The sequence below is a fragment of the Solanum lycopersicum genome, chromosome 10 (genome assembly GCF_036512215.1).
Source record: "Solanum lycopersicum chromosome 10, SLM_r2.1".
Taxonomy (NCBI): Eukaryota; Viridiplantae; Streptophyta; class Magnoliopsida; order Solanales; family Solanaceae; genus Solanum; species Solanum lycopersicum.
In genome coordinates, this window is record NC_090809.1 from 1699127 (window position 1) to 1724454 (window position 25328).

Here is a 25328-nt window from a genome sequence, read left to right on the forward strand (position 1 = left end):
TATAAAACAGAGAAAACTGTATACATACATATATTTTTATTCCCCTTCCAGATCTCGCTCGCCACTCTCTCAAATCTCGCTCATCACTCTCGCCTTTCTCACTTATACAAACAGAAGCGAAATGTATAAATTGTGTTTCTATTTGTATAAAGCGTGAGAAAATTGTAAATACACATGCAAGTACATATATTTTCGTTCTATTATATAATAAAAATACTCCCCTGCCCAGTTTCTTTTGCCTTTCTCTCTTTCTCGTTTTATACAATTCGATTCAATTGTATATTCCTTGTCAAGTTTCTTTTGTCTTTCTCTCTTTCTCATTCTATACAAATTCAAATTGTATATAATTGTTCTATACACTTATAATAATACAATTCGTTTCATACACTTCGTTTTTATACAGTTCTCTGCCTAAGTGTCTTTCTCTCTCTTGTTTTATACACTCCATTTTAAACAATTTGCTTCAATTGTATATGTACAGTGAATTATACAGTTTTTATATTTGTTATGGAGTGCAATTATGTAAACTTCGCTATAACGTACAAATATAAATTTTTTATTTGCTATATGTGAAAGTTGCCCGCTATTTATGATTTGACTGTGCAAGAATTTTTCGCTCATCATCGAATAAAGTATGATTATTCACATTGTGGTCTAAAAGGTCAAAGTAACATGTAAACAAAAAAATTATAAAATATAAATAATCTTATCTATTTCACAAAATAATTCAAAAACCCAATTAGATAATAAAATGTCAATTCGAACGAAAGCTAATATAAAAATAAATAAAATAGAATAGTAGGTCAAATTTATTATGTCCTACTTGTGGAAACTTTTGTCAAAATTATAATTTAAACATCATAAAATTACTTTTCTTTTCATTTAATTCTGCCGACATAAAATTACTTCAAAAAATTTCAACATCAACCAACACGTATAAAAAAGTTTAAAATTTTATGCTTTTTAATTTATTGAATATCAATAAAAAAAAAAGATGGTTAGATAAAGTTTTTTTCATGTATCTAACTTTTAGTAAAGTTTTTCATGTATCTAACTTTTAAGTAAATAAAATTTTCTAATTTTTGTGTATAGAAAACTAAAAGTTAAATATTTCGTAAATTAGTAAAAATGCACGTACGTTAACTCAAACACCATTATTATATAAATATATCGTAGTATGTCTCTGCCTTACATGCCATTCTTTTCAATTGTCTGATAATCAAAATAAATTCAAGATATTATAATATATCATTTTTCATCGAATAACGTTCGGACCTATCCGGACGCACCCCTATGGGGTGGGGAGTAGGGCTCACACTTCATTTGTTCTTTTCAAAAAAGATTTGAGTATACCAACAGTAACTATACTATTTGCAAATAACATACTTCTAAGATCTAATAGAAAATAATACTAGAGAATAGAAGAACAATCATTAATAACGAAATTAAAAATTTTGTTAACGATATTTAAAATTTTAATATATTTATCTCTAAAACAAACTTGTTAAAAAATTTAGATATACAGTATTTTTTTCAATAAAAAGTATTCGACTCACCAATGAATTTACGGATGAGGTCATATATAGTGAAAAAGACTTGCTAATATTCAATCAAGAATCTTATCAGATGTTAGGTGGACCAATGGATCAACCAAACTAAGCTAAAAAGGGGACCAACAAAAGATGCCCCATGTTGAGTTCAAATGGAAAAGTGACTTTTAACTCGGAATATCGATCATCTTGTGTTTTGTGAATTAAACTCGATGACAAATTATTCATTCATGTCCTGTATAAGTTGATTAAGTAATCTTCAAAGCATCCTCAATTCAATTTTTCTAGCGCTCCTCAATTTAACTAGAGAACTAAAAAATATAATAAAATTATTAACTGAAAAGACTGTAATAACTTCCTTTGCCATGCAAAGATATTTCAGTAGAGAAAGATAGAAGGACGAGACCGTTGTTGATTAAAAAAAGACTCTAAAGATGCCCTAGGGCTGCGTTATAGGGGCAAAAGCTAAGAAACTTGTGATTCAGGTCACATATTTGAATATGCTCGATACGATCAAAACTTAGTATTAAGTCAAGAAAAATAATTACAACGAACCAATTATTCTCGAGTTTCAAAAGCTATAATTAATCTAGGAAGTTGGCCTAAAAAATTTAAAAATAGAGGGACCCAACTAAAGATTCATAAGGATTGAGTCATAGGGTCTCTATTAATCAAAGCCACTAGCATTGAATATTCATAAAGCAGGTTAATTAAGCCTTATATTATTGACTATGTATCATATAATAAGACAAAGTGATCAATCACACATTCAAATCAGAAATAAATACAACTCTATAGAAAAGAAAAGGCTAACTCGATGGACAAAACATTCGAAAGAACCGCATCCCGAAAAAGAATATTACGTAGATATTACACATAACTTATAGGTTACACGAAGAAAACAAAACACATCCTCTATTAACAAGATTTGATGAAAGAATCGCATCTTAAGAAAGAACACATCCTCTATTAACAAGATTTGATGAAAGAATCGCATCTTAAGAAAGACAAACTGTCAGTAACTACTTTTATAGTTTGAACACATAATTTATAGGTTATGTGAAGAGAACTTTATTGTTGCTTCAGAGCACCAAATCAAAGTCTTGAAGTATAGAAAGTTAGAAGTCCAAACAAAAAGCCAACATCAGGAGATCACAAACACATCTCATTCTATCAACAGAAACTTACATAAGTAAATGAAGCACTTTACAAGAATTGTCCACAAAAAAGAAAAGGAAGAAAGTACTATCCAAGATAGAAGCAAAGAAGCACAATCTGGTTGTGTTTCAAAACCAAACTTCTTGCAAAGTAGCTTTACCCATAACTCAAGTAATAACAACCAGATTTCAGTCTGCAAACTTTCAGATTCTTTAGCCAAATCCAACTAGTTCGGAATTGCGATGTAGTTGATTGATACTTGAACAAAGACAGTTTTTTTTTTATCTAAACATCTAAATATGGATAGTGGACTCAAATGTGTGTCCCTTCAAGGCAGGAAAATTGCAACACAAAGACTAATGATATGTTTCTTGATTTGTTCATGTCATCCTCAAGCAATGACCATGCTGATCTTCTCTGTATCGTTCAAATTTCAACATCGACTAATCATACTTCTCTCTTCAAGAATGCACAAGAAAGAAAACCCAGGAAAGTCCTAAAACAATGTCAGCGACAATGACAAGATCCATATATGAAACAAAGGAAGTAAGGCAACATAGACTAATCACACTTTTCTCTGATTTGTTTGTGTCATCCTTGAACAAGGATCATGCTAATCTTCTTTGTATCGTCCCTCGAAGGAACGAGGACTAATCATATTTCTCTCTCCAAGAATACACAAGAAAGAAAACCCAAGAAAGTCCTAAAGCAATGTCAGCAACAACCAATCTTAGCCAATCGTGTCCGAGATCCTCCTCAAGCTTCCTCTCAAAGTAAATTCTCCAAACAGCCATAGCTATATGAAGGAGGACACATCCCTTAGCAAAGAAATTGTGAAACTCTCTGTCTTTTACAAATGCCACCATGAACAAGAAAAAACCAATGGCAAATAAAAGCAGACCAGAGAATGAATCTGATGTTTGGATTATCAATTGGTCATGGGGTGTCGATCCAAAAAGCTTACTCGCGCGCTCTCTTCCATGGCTAAATATAAATACCTCATTGCTATAAAACATCATCAAAGCTCCAGAAGTTAAGGCCACCATAGAATGAAGTATACACAAGAGGAAAAAACCAGATGACCCCATTTGATCTCTTTGAAACACCCAAAATTATCTCCTTTTTTAACACACCAAAGCTTCAATCTTTGTACAACAACAAGAACAACTACGTCTCAGTTACGAACAAGTTGAGGTCGGGTATATGAATGCTACTTCTTGATTATACTACATAAGAGGAAGAAACTATATGACCCTATTGATTATTTGAACCAATACCCAAAATTATCTCCTCCTTTTAGCTCACCAAAGCTTCAATCTTTATAACAAAAACTATGACTCAATCCCAAACAAGTTGAGGTCGCTAAATGAATCCTCACTTCTTCTTTTAATAGGAAAAATCCAGATGGCTTCCTTTCATCACTTGAAACACCCAAATTTATCTCCTTTTTTAGCTCTCAAAAGCTTCAATTTCTATGCCTGGAGAATACATAAGAGGGCAACATACAGGTTACACTTTTGATCACTTGAAACACCCAAAATTATCTCCTTTTTAGTTTTAACTCAAAAGCTTCAAGATTAATGAGTGGATAATACATATATAAGAGTTAAAATCCAGATTGACCCAATCGATTATTTCAAACAATACCAAAAGTTACCTCTTTTTTTTAGCTTTTTAAAGGTTCATTTTTTGAATACATTAAGAGGACAAGCTACAGATCAATACACAAAATTACCTCCTTTAAGCTCACCAAAGGTTGAACATTTATGAGTGGATAATACATAAGAAGGAAAAACAAAAACTAGATGACCCCTTCTGATTATTTCAAACACCCCAAAATTCTCATTTTTTCAGCTAATTAAATATTCATTTTAGGCACAAAAACATCTTCAAGATTCACTCAGGTACAAAACAATGAATCACTTAGATTTGGCCACCTATTCACAAGAACACACAAAACATAACAGTGAAACTTTTTAAACCAAATGTTGAAAGAATGAGTTTTTCCTCAATTCTCAAGAACCCCATCAAACAAGAACAGTAAAAAAGACTAACCAAATGTTCAAAAGAACGAGTTTTTCCTCAATTCTCAAGAACCCCATCAAACAAAAATAGTAAAAAACACAAACCATATATTCAAAAGAAAGAGTTTTTCCTCAATTTTCAACAACCCCATAAACCAAAACAGTGAAAAACACTAACCAAATGTTCAAAAGAAAGATTTTTTTCCTAAATTCTCAAGAACCACATAAACTAAAACAGTGAAAAAGACTAACCAAATGTTCAAAAGAAAGACCTTTTCCACAAATCACAACAAACCCAGAAAATAAATTGTCCAAAAAAGGATAAATCATTAACATATATACCTGAAAAGAGATCACTCTGGTATATGAACAACAGGATTTTGGTCCATTTACAGTTCTCCAAATGTCAATTTTTAAGAATTTGTGACTGATCTGGATGAAAGATTAGACAGACAAATGGACTTCAAGATTTAGAGAGATAAAAGAAGGGTTTGGATCCAAAAACCCAAATTCTCAAACAGCTGGAAAGTGATGGAAGGCAAGGAATATGGAAGAGATATTTCTTCTTTCTTCTTTTTCATATATTTTATAGAGAGTGTGTAAAGAAAAAAGAACATAAAATCTTATTACAAACAAATACCATGTCCGTTTTGATTGTTACTTCTTACGTCTCGATTTTCATATCATATTTAAAATTTTAAAATTTAAATTGATCTATTTCTTATTGTAAGTTTTTTCATATATCTTTATAATATATTGGATTGTCAATAAGTGTAATTTATAAATTTTCTTTTACATAATTTACAAATACAATGAAAGAAATTCAATTTTTTATAAAGAATATTTCATGCGTAAATTCTCAATTTGACTCTTGAAAAAAATGAAATATGTTATATAAATTGGGATAGAGGAAATATTATTTTCTATTGTATTATAATTTTTCTTTTGACGTAATTTACAAATATATAAATTTTATTTTTAAAAAAATTAAATATTTCATGTGTAAACTCTCAGTTTGACTTTCAAAAAAATGAAATTTATTATTTATATTGGGACAGAAAAAATATTATTTTCCGTTGTATTATATGATTAAATTTGTTATTATATAATGGTAAAATTCTAATTTTATAAAATAACTGATCTGGTATAATAACATTATTTCTTCTATTTTTTCGTTGTAATAAAGTTAAAGTTCTTTCGATGAAATTTTTTTTACCTCGGATTCGGAGAGACAATGATAAGCACTACATAGGCTTTACTCTCTTCGTTATTCACTTTATGAGATTTAACTAGATATGTTATTGCTTATCTTTGTTTGTTATAATTTTATTATGTACTTTATCTCTCTAGTGAATTACCGTCTATTCAAAAATTATATTTATTAAAATAATATCATATAATATAATAAATATGATATAATAAACTATGAAATGGTACGTGTGAGTGTAGGGACGGTTACTAATGCTATAATATCTTTTTTTCTATTTATAGTCAAACAAATAAAGATAAAATCTTTGGTGTAAATTAAATGTTTTTTCTATTTTTCTCATTTTGTCCTTTTTTTGTATTATCTTTTTCCTTTTTTTTTTTTGGTTCTTGTTGTTAATTAGTGGTGATTATGTGATGTAGTAATTAAAGGGATTAATTGCACTTAATTCTTGATAAAATTTTAATTTATTTCTCGTGAGATTTGACTAAGTACATACCCCTCAAATAATTGAATTGTTAATTTTCTATCACTTTCCTTGTGAAATATTCATATATTTATTTTTATTATTTAATTATTATACGTTATGTTATGTAAAAATAATAATATAATTCTATAAATAGTTTAAATACAATATATTTTAAATATGAAATAACTAAACACACATATTTTAATTAATTAAAAATTAGATATATTAATCTGTTAAAGGCAAAACAATCTATGATCTACTATAATATTCATGGTTTTGGATTATATTATTTTCAATTATTTTACTTTCTTTAAAGTGATGAAATACAATTATTTGTAGATATCTTTTAAAAATTGTTTTAAATGGCTAAGTTAACTCTTGGATTCAAGCGCCTAAGAATGAAAAAAATTGTTAAGAGTACTATTTGCAAAATTAAAACTTGTAATACGTGAATTCAAATAATCAGACTTTTATATAAATATTAAATATCGATGTGAAAAACAAAAAATAATAATAGTTAGAAATGCTTCTTGCGTGGGAATAAATTAATGAAATGTATTATATATGTTAGCAATTGTTGGTTAACAATCGCTCTTGTGTGAATACCCTGTTCAGAGTCCACATTGGAGTTCCGACTAAATCCGAATCGCGTTGTGCACCTGAATAGCCATTTCATCTAAAAGAGGGAGTACGTAGTATAACATTTGTGAATCAAAACGGGTTTAAGTTACTTACACTAACAGTACACGTAATATAACTAACATTTTCCGAAAATCAAAACTTAGTACAATGGGCAATACTTATTGATCTGAATGAACTTTATACTCTTTTTTTATCATAAAATCAAAGGAAAAGTATGTAACATCCGATAAAATTAGAACGATACAGGTAAAAGAAGAAAGAAGAAAAGGTCTACTTACATTGATTCTGACTAGCTATATCAACTAATCTATCGATGAGACGTCTTAGCCTCTGAGCCCCTGGCCCGGGTCTTAGCTTTTTCGCGTTCCCAACTTTTGAACAAAATGGATTCCCCGCGCACCAACCACCCGGGGTGAAGGTACCATTCACCCTGTGTAGAAACTCTTGATCAATCTTGTCCATAACTAGATCATCACTCTTGAATTTTCGCGCAAATGCAGCGCCACTTGCTATCATTTTTCCAATGTCATTGAGTGACAGAATGTGTGGGTGTTGTTTTGGTGGAACATCCCAAGATATATAGTGTAAGTCATGGTTAATAACTGTTGATGAAAACTCAGGAGCATTGCAGATAACTGTCTGAAAATAGCCTTCTGGAGAGGAAACGAAATTCGAGTAGTACATAAGTAGAGTCCTTGGAAGATTATCCCAACCCCATATGCAATACTCTATAAACGCGCGTGACAACACTGTCCAAGCTGAGCCTGTTACAAAATTTGTCACGTGATCAGTGAGGATTCATATAGCCGACGACTCCAGGCAGAATGGTGCAGATCTAGGGTGGAGCTGCAGGCCTATGTTGCCTGGATACTCCAAAAGTAGTGCGTCTTTTGGAGAATCTGTCATGAGTGTGGAAACATTTTTGGAGAGTCGGAGCAACATAAGCTTAGGCTAGACCATGTATTTGTGTTTACGAAAATCTACTTAATATGTGTCAGAGCTAGTAAACCGCCTATTTTAGAATCCAGAATCCATAAACTCAAAATCCTAACTCTGTCTCCGATCATATCATATAGTTCATATTCTAACAAAGTCATTTCCATGTATACATTTGATTGGTATATTTGCTTAGTCGTGAGTTGCATATATGCAAAATTTATCATCAATTCATCAAACGACGATACTAAGTATGCATATCGATCACATCCAAAGATTGCAGACGAGTGCCAACTGCGTCTTAACATGGTACCAATAGTTTAGTTTCTTTACTACAACAGCTCAGAAGGTTATGGTATCAAACATATATGTTGACGTTACGTAGCACTTTCTACTTGCATTTGTAACGCGTAAATATCAGCAAACATGTTCAAGAAGGCTAAAAGTATTCAGATTTACATGTTAAAATCTTACCAGTAAAGAGTTTAAAGGCTGTGGGAAGAGTTCTCCTTGGTGCAACCCAAAATATATCAGACTTAGTATTCTGATACAGCCCGGGGTCTATGATAAGCGGCATTGCCCTTTCCGACCTGCAATAGGATAAATCGAGTGACATAAAAGTTAACGAATGAACTACAAATACAGACAAAGAACAAGTCAAGAAACTCGGTGAACTTATAGGAGAACATACTCTTTCCATCTCAACCGGCTGGTGTGCTCAACAAAGTTAAAGTCGCGTTTTACTTGAGAAAACACGTAGAGAAGATCTGTAAATCAATAGAATAAATCACATTTCACCTTCAAGTAAAGAATAAATGGTCAGAACATACTATTTCTAGCTATGTTGCTCGGATTCTACAAAAATGTTGACAAGAGTATGTCGGATCCCCCAAAAGTAGTACATTCTTGGAGGATTTTGAAGAGTACGAGCAACATAATTATCTAGTATGAGAGTTGAAAACTAACCATCTTGAGTTAGCAGGGGATAGTCGGAAGCACTCAGGTTGATAAACCAATCCCAGTCTGTATACTTCTTCAAGAGAATAGAGGCGGCGTGTAGAGTGTTAGCGACCATGGTTGGACCCCGGTATGTCACCATGTTTGCTTTCGTAATCATGTGTACGTTTCCAATCTTGGCGAAAACAGATTCATTTGCAATTCTTGAAGCAAGCTCTAGTCTCTCCTCTGCTGCTGATTTTAAGTCCAGATGAACGATGTAGTAATTCCACGGATGATATATCGATTTCAGCGTTCTCCAAAGCTGATTCAGTTCACCTTTTGATCCGGATATCAAATAAGCAAAACGCGGAGCAGGAGGAGGAGGAGGAGGAGGAGAAGGAGGCGGAGGAGGTGGAGGAGGTGAAGGAGGCGGAGGTGGACTTGGAGCTAGCTGAACTTTTACTTCATTAATATGCGGGCTAGTTTGATTCTCCATAGCACAAGATGGGAAAATCGAGAAGACTGAATTGATCGAATGCAACGAGGAAATGAGGCCTAAGTCGAAGGAGGTTACAAGAAGGAAAATAAACACAAGTGAGCTTATAATAAGAGGAAACATCCATCTTTTCTCCGCGTTCAACGACCTCATAGCTAGACCTTATCATGTAAGCTGACAAATGAATCTCTTTTCTCTTCTCTCAAGTCTACAACGAACAAAAACCAGAGAGGCAGGGTCCGAACATACCTAAAAAAAGCTTCAACAGATGTACAGTCCGCTACTTTTGACCACTCGTCCCCTTCAGTATATCCCTGAAGGAACGATTGACAATAGGTGGACGATCCGCCTCCGTGACCTCAACACAGGAAGTGGAATCCAACGGTTTATCAACGATTCGTTCACTCTGCCTTACTAGCTTCCTTCACTACCACTCAACTCTCATTTACTAGGCAATCGCGAACTAAAAGGCCCCTCGAGCCACTCAAACCAAACGAATTGCCTTCTTCAAGATGATCCCTTTATCTTATACATCTCTGCATATTCTGTTGAAATCAAAAGCAACAAAAATCAAATGTCAACATCAACAATAGTTTAAACTAAAATGGTGAAAGAAAATTTCTTCAATAAACCCTTAAACTGTCCATGAGCTAAAAGTTGGTAGAAAGACAAAACAAAACTCTTGCAATTGTAAACATTGACGGAGCCAGGATATTCACTAACGGAATTCAATATATAAACAAAGAAGCCAAAGGGATTCAATAGAACATATTATTTATAAAGATAAACATATTTAACCTACATACACAGTGTAATTTTTCGACGAAGATATGTGAATAGACTCCCCTTCGGCTAATAGTGTAACTATACTATATTGCAAGATGATCTCTCACCCAAGGGTACGGTGTGACTAGTGATCAATGAAGTATGATTTAAGTACCGTAAGCTACAGAATTACTCGATATCTATGCTGATGGGAGATACCCTGAGGTATAGGGTGTTGAATTAGTCGACATGATTGCAAGCTTTTCCAGACACCACGATTATAAAAAAAAAGACGAAAAACAAGAATCTATTCAACTATACTATATTACAATGGTGGATATCCAAATGAATTTTGATTTTTATATTTATATATAAAAAGAAAAAAAAAAGTAAACATCCAAATGAATCTTTTCAGCAGAAAAAGGCCAGAAATGTAAACATCAAGGACTGCATTATCAAACAAATCAAAAACATAGGCCAATATTATTGTCCTAAGATAATAAATTAAAAAAAATTCAGATTTGCAATTTTTCTAAAACCCCAAAAGGGGTAGGAAAAAAAAAAGAATCTAATATAATAATTCCAGAAAAAAATATACTAATTACATAAAATCATATACACACATAATTTTCATGCAATTCGATTTCGAATTATTCCCATTACTGTTTATATACCGGATCTGCCTCTATCGATATTTAAAAAAAAACATGTAAAATGTACAATACATAGAGAAAAAAAAATCAAATTTACATAAAATTTAACAGATGATTTTTTTTAAAAAAATACCTTTATATTGGAAAATAAAATGATGAATGAAAATTGATGTGAAAGAGAAGAAGATCCCACTTCAGTTTGGTGTTTTTCTTTGAGCTATTTTCTGTTAACTGATTTCCAGGAAAACATATTAAACAATTTATGTATATTTTATATAATTAATGCATAATTAATTTGATTTTGTAAATTAAGCGTGTGGTCTGTGCAAACGAAAATAAGTGAATTTATTACTTATTTTATTTTTATTTTCGATATTATCATCAAAACATTAATATATATAATCTAGAGAAAAAACTATGGGAGGCGATGGGGTGGTAGGGATTACAGGAGTGAGGGTGAAGATCGATGAGGTAGGGAGTATACCGAATGTCACTTATAAAATTTATTTTTTCGGATATTAGAAAACTCGATGATTTTTCTAGTAACATTTAAGTTATTCATTTTAATTTAGTGTAGTTTTAATGTTTTGACATTTGTTTATAAATATGTCATCTGTATCACACCCCTTTTTGTATAATAAGAAAGATTTGTTTTGTATGTGATAAAAACATACCTGTTTATAACAATCATTCTCAATAATAATATTTTACTATAACGATTTGACTTATTTCATTTTATGTTATATGTTCTCTACAATACCACCTCACTATGAATGTCAAAAAAATAAATAAAATCCAATGCTATTATATTAACTGACATATTGCACTAAATTGCTACTTTATGTCAGATTCTTAAAAAATGCATTATTTTTAAAGTCCACAATGAATTTCGATTAATTGAATCCATCGTCATATATTGAGCCTCTTCAAACCAAGTTTATTGACATCAACAATGATCCCTCTAGAACGCGGCTAGACCGATAAGATAACAGTAGCCACATATACGATTATGCACGTGGCGGGAAGGTCTTTGTACACCTCACCTTCCCTAAAAATTCTATTTGTGAAATTACACTGAATATGTTGGTATACAAAAGGGGTTTATTTTATTTTTTTTGGGGGGGAGGGGAGGGGAGGGGAGCAAGATAGTCCATCTTTAGATTTCTGAAAAGGACTTGACCGTCCTAAATCCATGATTATCTGGAAGAGGTCCATTCCCTGGCCTGACAGATATTATCACTTCCAAACCTGAACGAAGAAAAGGGGGTTAAAAAGTTCAATGACATATATATATATATATATATATATTGAAGTGTACGCTCAACTCATGTAACAACTTAAGCGGCTCAAGAGAACACTATATATTACCACCATTTACAATCTATCACCACCAACACCGTTACCATAACAACCACCCGTGTCTGCTGACAATCACCACTATATATCGTTCATCATCGTCAACATTATTCACCACCACCATTAGCTATAAAACATTCACCACAATTGTCAACCGTCACCACCAACTACGACTATCAACAATTATTGTTTAACTGCTTAATACTAGAAACACAAGTTTTATACATTCAGATGTTAAGAAAAGAGTCTTAATCATTAAGTATATTTGACAGCATGTACCACCAAAGATTGTGCTGGGGGGTGGTAAATACCCTTTTTATCTTTAACAAGAGGTCTTAGGTTCAATCCTGGTCAAGTTTAACCACCCAAAGTTTGAGTTCTAGGGGTGAATTCATATCAGTCGGGCTCCAAAAGAGGTACTAGACACCGGCTAGGAAACAAAAGAATATATGACAGTGAGTACAGGTTTAATCATCAGAATATGTTTTGATTTAGTGTTGTATAACAGAAAATAAAGTTGTTGCTACTATTTGTTATGATGGTAAGAAGGGCAAGCGGTCAAAACTAAGAAACGAAGTACTTCTCATATAAAACAACCAGAATTTTACCTGCTAGTTTTGCAGCTATAGCTTCTTGATAGACATCAGTCACGAACAAAATCTCGGATGGGTGATCTACCCCCAAGGATGCTGTAATTTCATGGTAACTTTTTGTTTCTTTCTTATTCCTACAATAAGTAGAAGCAATTCGAATTACTTAAAATAACGAGAGAGATTGGAGACGTGGCTTGATGAGAGGTAGAAATTTACCCTACTGTTGTATCAAAGAATCCGCAGAGGTATTTTCTCAGGTCCCCATAGTTTGTGTAGCCAAACAAAAGTCTTTGTGCCAATCTGCTGCCACTTGAGTATATGTACACCTTAAGGACAAAACAACAAGTCAGTTTTTCGATATAAGAGGTTATAGATTTTGTAACACACCTTCCGTCAGGATACTGAAGAAGAAAAATGCAAGCAATACAGCAAGCTGAAGCCGTTAACCATTACTACGCCTCAGTCCAAACAAGTTTTGGATCTGCTATATGAATCCCGACTCCTTTTTTGAGGCTAGTATATTAATCTCTACTTCATCATTTAAACTCAACCAATATCTTCATCATACCCAAAAACGTAATAAATAAATTTATATACATACATATAGAAATTATGATACCAATGATAATATTAGACGTTCTCCAACAAGTCGAAAACTTATCCCAACTAGTAGATATCACCTACACGGATCTTCTTCTTCCATTGTGCTTTATCTTTAGCTAAATCTGCATTGATTTCAAAAATTTGTAGGTCTTTCAAGAAAACTTCCTTCCACGTGATTTAGGTGGAAGCCATTAATAATAGAAGAAATTCCTTTGAACATAATCCAACATGAAGTCTTCATTTGAAACTACAACTTTATGAAACTAGAGCTCATTGAAAAAGCGAAATGCACAAGTGCAGAAATGATGGGAAACCGAGGGAACCTTGATGCCTGAAGCAGCCCATCTCTCAAGAGCTTCGGGCACATCATCAAATACAACTCCCTCTAACTCGTTATTTTTAAACCCCGTTTGCCATATATGCCCCTGAGTAACAGAATATGAAGACAAGCACAAATTGTAAGGAACATGTGTTGAAACTGAGAAACCATAAACTATTTGGACGGGAGGGACAAATAATTTTACCACATATCTCCTCACCTGTAACTCTTTTAAGGCAGTAATTTTTCGGTCAGCTTTAATCATAGCCTCCACATTTGTTACCAAAGCCGCAATTACCCTCTCCTTCCCAGCATCATTAGAGGGGATAGGCACAGCACCGGCAACACCATTTTCCAAGTCTTCTTGTACCTGAAAGAAGAATGTAAAGGGGGCAAAATCAGTTGCCCTTACAGCATAGTACCTAATTATGAATTACCGTTTTTTAAAGTTCAACATGTATATTAGACAGTTTCTACTTATGACACATGTTGAACCGTGTTTTAGTGAAAAAGGGAAAGCACCTACTTTTACATAATAATGGATACAATGTATAAAGACAAAGATCTAGAACTCCAGCTGAGTGGTGTATTCTACTTCGTAAAATATTTAGTGGGGTTCTAATTTTAATCAGCTTTAGTTTTCATATCTTACTCTTTATGAGTATTGTCATGAAAGAGGAAAACTTGAACCTAAGTCTAATGCTAGCCTTTGATCCAAACAACCGAATTCCTAATCTTGAAAGTATTGAAGTAATCGACAGAAGCACCACTCCTTCCTCAATGCCCTTGTTATCCAAGCGTCAGCAACCCAAATGGGCTTGACAAATACCCTTTTCTCTTTCTAGTATAACTGAATTCAGAAAAGCAAAGCACACTCAGCATGGTATTATTATCGAAAAATGGCTAACATGTGGCGTTGAGAGTGTAAAACAAGCATTTATTTTATTTATAGAGTAGCTCGAGCTCAAATCAAGATCAACCTATCATGAAATCTGTTAGCTTACTTGGGCTCTTAGTAGCTTAATATCCTCCTGAGTTTCTGCAGAATCATATGTTGCATCCAAATGCCTCCCCACATTATCACGAGCATAAGGAAAAAGAACGTCTGTAACAAATGATATGGGCGTTGTGGTTCCTTCAATATCCAAAACGATGCAGCGCTGCACCAAACTACAAAAATCACTATGCATTTCACGTGACACTTACTTATACGCGTATGAAGCTTAAATCAAAATCATAAATTTCAAGAAACTAGAGAATGGTCCAAACTTTTCAAACGCTTACCCTTAATGGCTCAATGTCACCATTTGAAGCAAGAGCACCTGCTTTTGCAGACATCTTGACATTTCGAGTGCTGCTTAAAGCACCATTGCAGTTATGAATAGGACCATGAGTTGTTGTTGTCCAGTCCAGTCCGAACTGATTAAGTTTAACTGTGGCATTATGATAGCGATGATTCAATTGTACCTTTAAAAACAGAGGAGCACTATCAGAAATTCAGAATACTTGGGAGGCTTATGCGGGTAAGATGTGGCCAATGTCGCAGATAACACATACATATTCTCTTCCACCATCCTTTCCTTCTGCACCCCTGATCAAACAACCCAAAATACACACAGAACTCAAAGAAGAGCAAAGTTCAAGATTTAGTAGGTGTAATATAGGAAATAGTAAACTTAGTCCCTATTTTCACCAAACCAAACTAATCCGACTTTAGGGATATTTTTCGATAACCTTGAAGTTTGACACTTAGTGGACAAAGTTGCTCAAAGTCTGGTGGGAGGTAGGAGCTACGACCACAGGCGGAACTAGCTAACAACAAGTAGCTATGGTTCGAATCCTCGCTAAATAAATGCAGATGATATATTTCGTATCCAATAAATCAAACAAGAATCATGACGATTTAAATTTAGGATCTACCTCTCATTCTAAGAGTAGGGGCACATGCAGCTATTTAGTTGTGGGTTGATCTGAACACAATACTTTTGATGCAGAACATAAGTTTGTGTAAAAATCAACCAAAATTAGGATAAATAAGAGGAATGAACAATCATCAACTACTTATCAAAAGCATAATACATAAATGTGTCATTTAACTTAGATATAGTTGACCGTCCTCCAACTTTAGGTATGCACAAGTAGAGACTTAAACTTGCATAAAACTAAACAAACAATTCATGTAAGATACATTCGAAGTGATTTGTATTACGCAAGACGCACATCATGTCATGTAGGACTCATGTATCTGCTTGTTCAACTTTATACAAATTTAAACGCCCACTTGTTAACACTCAAAGTTAGAGAACATAAATGTCAACAGAATGAGTTTGTGTAGTATAGCTTTCAAAAAAGATAGGAGCAAAACTCCTTACACACCACCCTCATCATACCCCACTCGAGGATTAGTGATTACATTAGCTATGTTATGTAGTACTCTCTCCTTTTGAAAAAGAATGACACTATTTTCTTTTTAGTCTGTTTCAAAAAGAATGACTCTTATTTTTTTTTGGCAAAACTTTAACTTTAACATTACACGCGACATGTTTAAGATATCCAACGAAATTATGGTACATTTGACATAACTTTAATTTAGAACTGCAAAATTAAAAAATCTTCTTTGAAACGAAGGGAGTATAAAATTTATCAAAACACAGCTGAAACTCTCTTTTCCTATGTAGCAATTAAAAGTTGGGGATAAATATTCTAAACTCACACAGGTGAGATGGAATTAACAAAAATGAGGATAATTTCATACAATTGGTTCTAACACTAGAGCTTAAATTTTGAATCCGTCTCTGAATAAATACGTTAAATGGATGCTTACTACCTGAAGGAGGAGATGACGATAAGTTGTTCAGGTTTAGGAATTGAGTTATTCTGGACTTTAATGGTACCTTCCACGTATTGTTGTGAATTTGTCGCCATTTTCAGAGCTCCGTTCATGGCCAATAATGGTGCTGCTGAAGCTATAGCCATATCTTCTCTCTACTTCAATTGGATAGAAAAAAATATATATATATATTAATTAGTTTATAACAAATATATAATATTTTATAAATATAAAAAATAAAATACGTAGAAGGATTGTGACGGAACAGTAAGTATTTGCTGAGAGTTCAGTTTTATTGTTTACAGAAGGGAGCGTAAAACTTCGGTGTTAGGTAAAGCAAAATCGCCGTCTCCCTAACACAAACCCTAACAGAAATGAGTATGAGTATGGCAGATGAAGCGGAAGATGCCATATTGGCATATCTCAAAGACAACGATGAGATTTCAAATTCTGCTAACTTTGCTCAGGATTTGGGTTTTAGCCATGACGACATTGTCAATGTTATTCGCAGACTCCATGGATTTCGACTTGTGGATGCTAAGGTACTTTTTTTCCTAGTTCATTTTCGTTCTGTCCTGTTCAAATTTGATTAGAGAATTGAAGTTAATTATGATTTAAGAAGATTTGAATTGTGCAGGACATTAGGAGAGAGAGATGGGTGCTTACTGAAGAGGGGAAAACTTATGCTGCTGTAGGTTCACCAGAATTTCAGCTTTTCTCAGCAGTACCATCGGAGGGAATTGCGAGGGAAGATTTGCAGGTTGCACTGTATTTGATTTTATGTTTTTTTTTTCTTACTTTTTCATGCGCTATTTTAGATTGCTTTTACATCAAACAATACAAAATTAGAGATTTGTGAGCTCTCTTTTGGATAATCGTTTATCTGGATGCAGAAAAAATTGGATCCTGCAGTTTATAAAATTGGTTGTCAGCAAGCTATAAAGAACAAGTGGGTGGAGATGGCAAAGACTCATGTCTCAAAGAAGGTACAGTATGCAGCTGCATAGGGTAGTTTTGCTCATACTCCTCTGTATGTCTAATTTATCATTCTTTGTTACGATCACAGTTTCTTAATTGATGAAAAATTGTACCTTCTCCCAGTCCTTGCCTAAAACAAAATTTTATAATCTTCGGTACCAAAAGATTATTCCCTGTTTTCAGTTTCAAAAAAAAGAAGATTATTCCCTTGTTAAGCTTGCTTCTTTGTTGCATGATTGTCTCTCATTTGGAGTTGCTTATCTCTGTCTCTCAATCACCAATCTCGTCCCACATAATTCATTTTGATAGGCAGTAGTAGTATTTCCTGTCTTTGCAATTTTAATTTTGTTAACCTCACTCCACTTAAAGTTTTTTACACTATCACAATCGACTTTCCTGTCCCTTCTACGTGAGCCTTGTAAGTGCAAAAGTATATCTATACAACCATCGTGAAGATTAGGACCCAAGTGTCTCCAATACTTTTGAGAGCGAAATATGTGGAAATCTATGAGAAGCGACCTTTTCGCTGAAAGGTCTTGTTCGTGAGCCTTCTGCTATAAGTTCTGTTTCTTTAGAGAAAGAGACAAGATAAATGGACTAGTCTCATCATTTGGCCTTGCCTAAATGACGAATAGCAGTTTATCTATTCCTTGATCCCTGGTGGTTCTTGCTTGGGGGACTAGGGTAGTCAAATAATCAGGAATCACCTCATGCCTCGCGATGACTATGAAGGTCTGGAAAAGCCTTTGTTACTTGCTTAGTACCAGTTCTTTAGCGATAATAACATGTCATTTCTAGCCTATTTTCAACATGATTTTAAACAGTAACTGTCCCTTGACTTCCCTTGTTCCAGGATTTTTCTGTTTCTTCTTCTATGTTTTGTTGCTGCTTATTGTTTGCCATCTACTTCAGTTCATAGCAAAGGGCCTTCTTTTGTTTTACCATTCTCTATCCTTATCCATATATGTTTAATGAGGTCTCTGAGAACCATAATGTAGAGGCAGCAAGGGAAGGTGACATCAACATGTGTTTATTTTAGTACTTTTTACAGGGCTACCTTTTAGTCTATTTGTTGACTTCATGTAGGTCCAACATGCTGATGACAAAGTTAAAAATTTGCTGTTGCGGATACAAAATGACGAGGTATATAGTTTGTAGCCTGTGGTTATCTTATTCTCCAACCCTTCACTTTTTGCTCACCTTTCATCTTACTAATAGCTCTCCTCCCAGACAGGAAATTAGTTATGGTTCTGTAGCTAGTTAACTATTATATTAATCAATTTGACTGCAAACAAAGCAATGCTTTGCAGGCTGTCAATCAGGAGGATATTGATGCTCTAAAGCGAAGAAAACTAATAATTCAGCAGTAATTATCTATTCTTAGTATCCTTTCTCCGGCACTTGATGTTTACAAGATGTAATCTTACAATTATCCTAATACGTGTTCAAATCTTTCTAGGGTTTGGAAAGGAAATTCCGTAAGAAAAGGTCCCGAATATGCCCCAAAAAGGAAAAGAGCAGCCACTGATCTCACTCGGGAAAATTTACAGAGGTAACTTTCTTGACTCATTTGGAAAGAAAAAACTGTTAGTTCCTCATAAAAAGATAGCTAAGTCATTCAGTTATGCGCACAGCTCGGGTTAAATTACTGGGAAAAAAAAGTATTTTGGAATGTGACAGTCAGCTTTTGGATAATGCCTGAATAGGGAATTTGAATCAATTGCTAAGGCAGTTTGAGCATATTATTCAGTCCTCGGTTTTGAACTATAAATTGAAGAGTTGGTAAATGCTCTATAACTTAATCAAACACCAAAAATTGATGGAGTTTGACATTGTTTTGGTGTTTGAGAAGTCCCTATGTGTGGATCTCCAGGAAAGTGTACCTTTTTAGCTTTTTCTTCAGATTTGAACCCTAGCACTTATGCTTCGGAGTGTCTACTGTCCCGGAGTTTCCCATGTAAGATTTTCAAACTCCAAGACAATGTGCTTGAGTTTCTTGTGTTTTAGCTTTTAATATATTTTACTTCCACATTTCTACCAGTTTTCATATGTTGTCTATTTTTCAATTACTAGTCAGAAAGTGGTCAGCACTTGCTATTTTTATGTTTAAAAAATAAAAAAATTCATGGGCTGGGTAAATGGGAGATGTTGCAATATGCAGTTTTCCCAGATGGTTTCGGAGTATTCAATATTTATTTCATACAAATTCATATGTTTGAATAATTAATCTTAGTAGGAATCCACTAATTCCATGATGGACGAAGCATTTAGTTTATTTTCTAATTAATATATGTTGCTTGTTCTTTTGAAGGGGTGATTGGAAGGAATTGGAATTTAAAGAGTACAACTTCAGTGCTAAAGGTCAGCCTGTCGAAGGCGGCCATCTTCATCCATTGCTCAAGGCATGTTTTGGTTTCCTTTTTCATTATTGATTGTTGTTGTGGCCTTAAATTGATTTTTTTTCTGTTAGCTAACTGAGGCCAAATTGCCTTCCCTCACGTGTTGATTAAATCTTACCATCTTGTTTCAGGTTAGGCGGCAGGTACAAACGATTTTTCTTAATATGGGGTATGACTGAATGACCTTTTCTCATGAATAAATGCATGTGCGTAGATGAATGTGTCTATATATATATATATATATATGTAGTTATGGATTTGGAAATTCTCTGTATTGAACTGTAAGTGCAATTTTTCATTTGAATTGTGCAGGTTTGAGGAGATGCCAACAAATAATTATGTCGAAAGCAGGTAAGCTATTATTTATTTTGTTAGTCTTTTCCCCAGTCATAAATACAAGTGAGCTCTCCATATTGATGGAACATCTTCCAAAATTGAAAAGTAGTGTGGCTATATGAAATAACTGAACTAGGAAAATGGCGCATCTCCTTGCCTTTTTACTTTTTATCTGAATAGATGGAGAGGACATTATCTTTGCATGGTTCTTCGTTAAGAGGTTAATATGTAAATATTTTGAATCAAATCCTACTTTATCCTCCATTAGAGATACATGTTTTGCCTGTTGTCATTTTACTTGCTAAAGTTCCCAGTTCTTAGTACATAACAGTTTCACAGTACCTCTTCTGTAAACCAATTTACTAAATACTATTTTTTCATGTCGAACATTCACGAGCTTCTGATGGTAAACAATCAAATTTATTGAAGATGGATGGTAATATATACCTATACAATATTCATGACCTTTCAAGCTCAAACTGATGGCAAACCATAAATTTCACAACGTAATCCATTTAGGAGTTTTCTCTGGGGTATAGCTAGTGGTGATTTGTGCTGTCATGTTCTCTTAGAAAAAATTGTTTGGATTACTATTTGTTTTAATCCTTGTCAAAGAAGTATATGTCAATGTGGCTTGTCATAATTTGCAGTTTTTGGAACTTCGATGCACTTTTCCAGCCCCAACAGCACCCTGCCCGTGATTCACATGATACTTTCTTTTTGAAAGGTTTGTTTGACTTCACATTTTATCTGCATCATCTGAGTTTCTTCTAATGAATTATTTGTTTGAAATATAGTGCCTTCCTCTACAAAGATGCTGCCAGAAGATTATGTTGAGCGGGTAAAAGAAATTCATGAATCTGGTGGTTACCAATCTAGGGGGTATGGTATTCAACGTCACTCACACTTGTCAAGGCTTTGACATTTCTATACTCAGTATTTAACAGTTCGTCTTGCTTAGATATGGGTATGATTGGAAAAGAGAGGAAGCGAACAAGAATCTTTTGCGGACACACACTACTGCTGTATCGTCAAGAATGTTGTATGCATTAGCTCAGGTCTAAATGGCTCACCATATCCAGAATCATAGTTCCATATATTGATTTTACTTCTTGCGTTTTAGACCTGTGCTATACATTATTGCAGAAGCCATTCGCCCCCAAGAAATACTATTCTATTGATCGTGTTTTCAGAAATGAAGCAGTTGATCGGACACATCTTGCTGAATTTCATCAGATAGAAGGTTGCTATATAGTTATACTAATTTCGTGTTCTTGTTTTCCTGTTCCTTTAATATATTATTTTCTTCTCTTGTTCTTCTATGGTACAAAACCTTTAGCTCGGATAGACATTGGTCCTTGAAGTGCCAGCAAAACTGATTTATCGTCCCAAGTCCCAACTGCTGGTTGAATTCCTCATTGTAGAATTATAATGAGCTGTGCTTTAGATACTTTATGAACATTGGCTTGGTTTCTGTTTAGGTCGGAAAAGTAGGAAACACTGAAGAGTATTTCTGTTGCTTACAATAACAGCTCATTATCAAAGAGCCAATACCCCTCTTGACATATGACAATTAGGTTACAGTTTGGTTCACTAACTAATTGTACAAGGATCGTTATGTGAATTATAATGTAGGAATTGTTCTATGGTGAATAATAATTACATGGATTGTTTTGTAGAGATTGTCTACTTTAAGGGGTCTTTAGATATGCTTATTCCATTTTTTTTATGCATAAATTTTCACATGAGTGGTGTTAGCTAAGTATAGTTCACTGTATTAGTTATCCACTAGTTCTATACTGAAAACCAAATGTTCTGTTAGTTATACGAAGCTTTAATTAGCATTCAGAGTTTTATGCTGTAAACCAAATGTTACAAACTTTCCTTTAACTCAAGAGACTTCTATATACTATTTATTCTGTACTATAGGTGATTACAACGCCAATATGTGACAAAAGATTGTATTCGTTTCATAGCTCTTAGGTGAGAGCTACTTGTGTTAAACTCTGTGTTAGGTAGTAGTGTAAGTAAATCTTATTCTTTATTTGCATTTTACTCCTGTTAACATTTTCATGAACATATTTGTCATGGTTTCTTATTCCAGGTTTAATATGTGATCGTGGACTTACTCTTGGTGACCTGATTGGTGTTCTTCATGACTTCTTTTCTCGTCTAGGTGACCAACTAACACTGTGCTTGTATTCTTTCTTATGTTCTATTTTTAGTACATCAATGCCTGCTCAAGTCTTGGTTTCATAGAAAAGATGAAGCTTGCATTGATATCACGTCCAACTCAATTCACATGAGCTCTTAAATTTGAGAAGGCTAATTAGTGGTTTACTTTTCTTTTTCTAATCACAGGAATGTCCAAGCTTCGGTTCAAACCTGCTTATAATCCTTATACTGAGCCCAGCATGGAAATTTTCAGGTTTTAGTAGTATCTTTGATGTGAATGCACAATTGTTCAACTCGGTAATAATTTCATATGCTTTTGTTTGTCAGCTACCATGAAGGCTTTAAGAAATGGGTGGAAGTTGGAAATTCTGGTATGTTTAGGCCTGAAATGCTTCTTCCTATGGGTCTGCCAGAAGATGTTCGTGTTATTGCCTGGGGCCTTTCCCTTGAGAGGTATACTATCTGTTAGCAGCAACATGTTCTTATTTATAAATTAAAATTAACTTCCTGTACCTATGTTGCTGGGCGGTATTGATATAACTGGGAGTTGTTCGTATATTTGAACTTATTAGTTATTAAACCTTTTAAGGAGAAGTGATAACCATAGTAAAGCCACCCATGCGGGCATCATTTTCTTAAGTTTAAACTGTATCTGTGAAGCATCTATCTTGTTCAAACAAGGGATAATTAAATGTTCAAGGTTTGAACCCTGGATCATTTGCTTGCTTTTTCAGTAGCATTCCATTATGTTCACATGTTTTGTTGAAAGCTTATTTTGCTTGTGTTCGTGCATCAGGCCAACGATGATTCTCTACGGAATTGACAACATCAGAGATCTTTTTGGTCCCAAGGTATTATTGGCAAGTACCGCGGTAGAATTTCTCAACGATATCAATGTTTGACCTCGTTCTTCTTATTTGTTTTCGCAGGTGGATCTAGGTCTCATCAAAAGAAATCCAATATGCCGGCTTGGACTTTAGTAATACAGCATCATACTCTGTCACATTGTTTATGGTTGAGATCAGATTTTTCTGCTGCTCAATCAAGTTGAGGTCATTTCTTTACATAGATTATTTTGTTGATACAGTTTTGAAGATTAAATCTCAGATTGGGTGGGAGCTGTATTTATTCAAGTTTTTTGATGTTATAACTAGATTTAGTCCCTTCAATATACTTATTTTTGGTTATCTAGGGACAGGTTGATAGGTGGAGTTTAGGACTGAGCACCGGACCTGAACAAACTTTCTAGCCAAGAACGACGAGGTGGAGCTAGGTGGGGGTTCATGGATCTGAACAACCCACTAGTTTTTTTGTAGATCCTATATTTGTTGAAACGGGAAAGGGTCAAAAACTACCGTTTAACTATTCGAAATAGCTTCAATATACTTATTTTTGGTTATCTAAGGATGGGTTGATAGGTGGAGTTTAGGACTGAGCACCGGACCTGAACAAACTTTCTAGCCAAGAACGACGAGGTGGAGCTAGGTGGTTGTTCATGGATCTGAACAACCCACTAGTTTTTTTGTAGATCCTATATTTGTTGGAACGGGAAAGGGTCAAAAACTACCGTTTAACTATTCGAAATAGCTTCAATATACTTATTTTTGGTTATCTAAGGATAGGTTGATAGGTGGAGTTTAGGACTGAGCACCGGACCTAAACATTCTAGCCAAGAAGGACGAGGTGGAGCTAGGTGGGGGTTCATGGATCTGAACAACCCACTAGTTTTTTTGTAGATTCTGTATTTGTAGGAACGGGAAAGGGTCAAAACTATCGTTTAACTATTCGAAATAGTTTAAATATACCCTTTAGAATATATTTTAGCTTAAAAGTTATCTTTTCCGTCTAACTATTGGATCACACCTATCCTTCTAGTTTACGAAAGTATTTATGCGTGCATTAAATGCTACATGGATGCATGCCAAACAGACCTCACCTCCAGACCTCCAGAGAAAAAAAGTCAAAACTATTCTTAAACTATTCGAAATAGTTTAACTATATTTCGTTTAAAAAATATCCTTTCCATCAACTATTAGACAATACTTGCCCTTTTGATCAAACGTAAGCATCCATGTGTGCGATAAAATGTCAGATGAACTTCACATGTGCACGTCAAACACACCCCACCTCCACATAGATTTCAAGCCTTAATTTCACTCTTTTCCTCTTCATTTAGTATCCGAAATAGCTCATATTCGTATTTTGTAACTGAAAAAAAACAAACATGAGTTAATTAATACACAACCAGGATAATGCATATCCAGTGGAATACGTTGCAAATTCAACTAAGGTACGTAAAATCAAATAATTCACATGTACAATATTTTTTTGTTAGCATATATTAGACATTTTCGTTTTTTTTTTTTTTTTTAAAATTATTTTTCTTTTATCTATCTGTGGGTTCCAGGCTATTTAATTATACTAATTATATATATATATATATATATATATATATATATATATATATATATATATATATATATATATATATATATATAAAATCTTTAAGTAATGATCAATTGATACAATGAGCCAAAGACTTTTTCTAGTAGGGACTTTTTTTGATTGCCGACTTTATATGTGACACTCATGACAGGGTTGGATTGATGAAGACATATAAAAAAGATATTCGAAATATAAAATTATTTTTTATTATATTTTGTCAAATAATATCACATTAAATATGAAGTATATATTACGTAAAAAGGAATAATATTAAAGGCGTGTGTCAATTGGACTTTTTTGTGATAAATGTGATGTAACATGCCTTGTATATATATAAAATATTATTTTTCAACTTAAAAAGTATGTAGATATATGTTAATATAAATTAAAAATGTTATACATATATTTAAAAAGGAAAAATTACATAAATTAATACATTTTAAAAAACAATTATT

The 25328-nt window shown here is 33.6% G+C and overlaps 4 protein-coding genes and 2 non-coding genes across 8 annotated transcripts; 1 reads left to right on the forward strand and 5 right to left on the reverse strand.

Annotated features, from left to right (window-relative positions):
• Positions 1-2702: 2702 nt before the first annotated feature.
• Positions 2703-5438, reverse strand: LOC101266980 (uncharacterized). The gene is made up of 2 exons (XM_004248214.5): positions 5075-5438; positions 2703-4186 (listed from the first exon to the last, which is right to left on the reverse strand). The coding sequence occupies exon 2, from the start codon at positions 3794-3796 to the stop codon at positions 3359-3361; it is 438 nt and encodes a 145-aa protein (XP_004248262.1). The 5' UTR covers positions 3797-4186; positions 5075-5438; the 3' UTR covers positions 2703-3358.
• Positions 3062-3166, reverse strand: LOC112939944 (U6 spliceosomal RNA). The gene has a single exon (XR_003244175.1). It is a non-coding gene; the product is annotated as a U6 spliceosomal RNA (small nuclear RNA).
• Positions 3269-3373, reverse strand: LOC112939948 (U6 spliceosomal RNA). The gene has a single exon (XR_003244177.1). It is a non-coding gene; the product is annotated as a U6 spliceosomal RNA (small nuclear RNA).
• Positions 5439-7078: 1640 nt separating the features above from the next.
• On the reverse strand, positions 7079-11081 carry LOC101266675 (beta-glucuronosyltransferase GlcAT14A-like). Its single transcript, XM_010328832.4, has 5 exons — positions 10973-11081; positions 8953-9966; positions 8678-8753; positions 8461-8576; positions 7079-7814 (listed from the first exon to the last, which is right to left on the reverse strand). Exons 2-5 carry the CDS (start codon positions 9572-9574, stop codon positions 7321-7323), a joined length of 1308 nt encoding a protein of 435 aa, XP_010327134.1. The 5' UTR covers positions 9575-9966; positions 10973-11081; the 3' UTR covers positions 7079-7320.
• A 645-nt stretch (positions 11082-11726) lies between these two features.
• LOC101266369 (probable bifunctional methylthioribulose-1-phosphate dehydratase/enolase-phosphatase E1 1) lies at positions 11727-16686 on the reverse strand. Its single transcript, XM_004248212.5, has 9 exons — positions 16538-16686; positions 15268-15301; positions 14995-15177; positions 14715-14870; positions 13931-14080; positions 13715-13816; positions 13005-13114; positions 12804-12922; positions 11727-12087 (listed from the first exon to the last, which is right to left on the reverse strand). Exons 1-9 carry the CDS (start codon positions 16684-16686, stop codon positions 11996-11998), a joined length of 1095 nt encoding a protein of 364 aa, XP_004248260.1. The 3' UTR covers positions 11727-11995.
• A 228-nt stretch (positions 16687-16914) lies between these two features.
• Positions 16915-23832, forward strand: LOC101266074 (phenylalanine--tRNA ligase alpha subunit, cytoplasmic). 3 transcript variants are annotated; one of them, XR_743401.4, is made up of 19 exons: positions 16915-17082; positions 17178-17300; positions 17434-17526; positions 18605-18661; positions 18829-18884; positions 18978-19070; positions 19830-19920; positions 20049-20086; positions 20230-20268; positions 20904-20980; positions 21051-21135; positions 21215-21311; positions 21400-21496; positions 22358-22429; positions 22615-22681; positions 22756-22881; positions 23225-23279; positions 23358-23480; positions 23621-23832. XR_743401.4 is itself a non-coding variant. In XM_004248211.5 (18 exons), exons 1-18 carry the CDS (start codon positions 16915-16917, stop codon positions 23406-23408), a joined length of 1485 nt encoding a protein of 494 aa, XP_004248259.1. In that variant the 3' UTR covers positions 23409-23615. The 3 variants fall into 3 exon arrangements, 1 of the variants encoding a protein (XP_004248259.1); XR_743402.4 differs by having other exon boundaries at positions 23627-23832; XM_004248211.5 differs by lacking the exon at positions 23621-23832 and having other exon boundaries at positions 23358-23615.
• The last annotated feature ends 1496 nt before the right edge of the window (positions 23833-25328 follow it).

Coding starts and splice junctions, on each gene's coding strand:
- LOC101266980 (XM_004248214.5), bottom strand. CDS start 3,796: ATGGGGTCATCTGGTTTTTTCCTCTTGTGTATACTTCATTCTATGGTG.
- LOC101266675 (XM_010328832.4), bottom strand. CDS start 9,574: ATGAGGTCGTTGAACGCGGAGAAAAGATGGATGTTTCCTCTTATTATA. Junction 8,577..8,677: donor AGCCGGTTGAGATGGAAAGA/GTATGTTCTCCT, acceptor ATCCTATTGCAG/GTCGGAAAGGGCAATGCCGC. Junction 7,815..8,460: donor AGCCTTTAAACTCTTTACTG/GTAAGATTTTAA, acceptor ATTTTGTAACAG/GCTCAGCTTGGACAGTGTTG.
- LOC101266369 (XM_004248212.5), bottom strand. CDS start 16,686: ATGGCTATAGCTTCAGCAGCACCATTATTGGCCATGAACGGAGCTCTG. Junction 15,178..15,267: donor AGGATGGTGGAAGAGAATAT/GTATGTGTTATC, acceptor CTGTTTTTAAAG/GTACAATTGAATCATCGCTA. Junction 12,088..12,803: donor TATAGCTGCAAAACTAGCAG/GTAAAATTCTGG, acceptor TTCTTCGTTCAG/GTTTGGAAGTGATAATATCT.
- LOC101266074 (XM_004248211.5), top strand. CDS start 16,915: ATGAGTATGAGTATGGCAGATGAAGCGGAAGATGCCATATTGGCATAT. Junction 21,497..22,357: donor TGAATTTCATCAGATAGAAG/GTTGCTATATAG, acceptor TTCTTATTCCAG/GTTTAATATGTGATCGTGGA. Junction 22,682..22,755: donor CCCAGCATGGAAATTTTCAG/GTTTTAGTAGTA, acceptor TTTGTTTGTCAG/CTACCATGAAGGCTTTAAGA.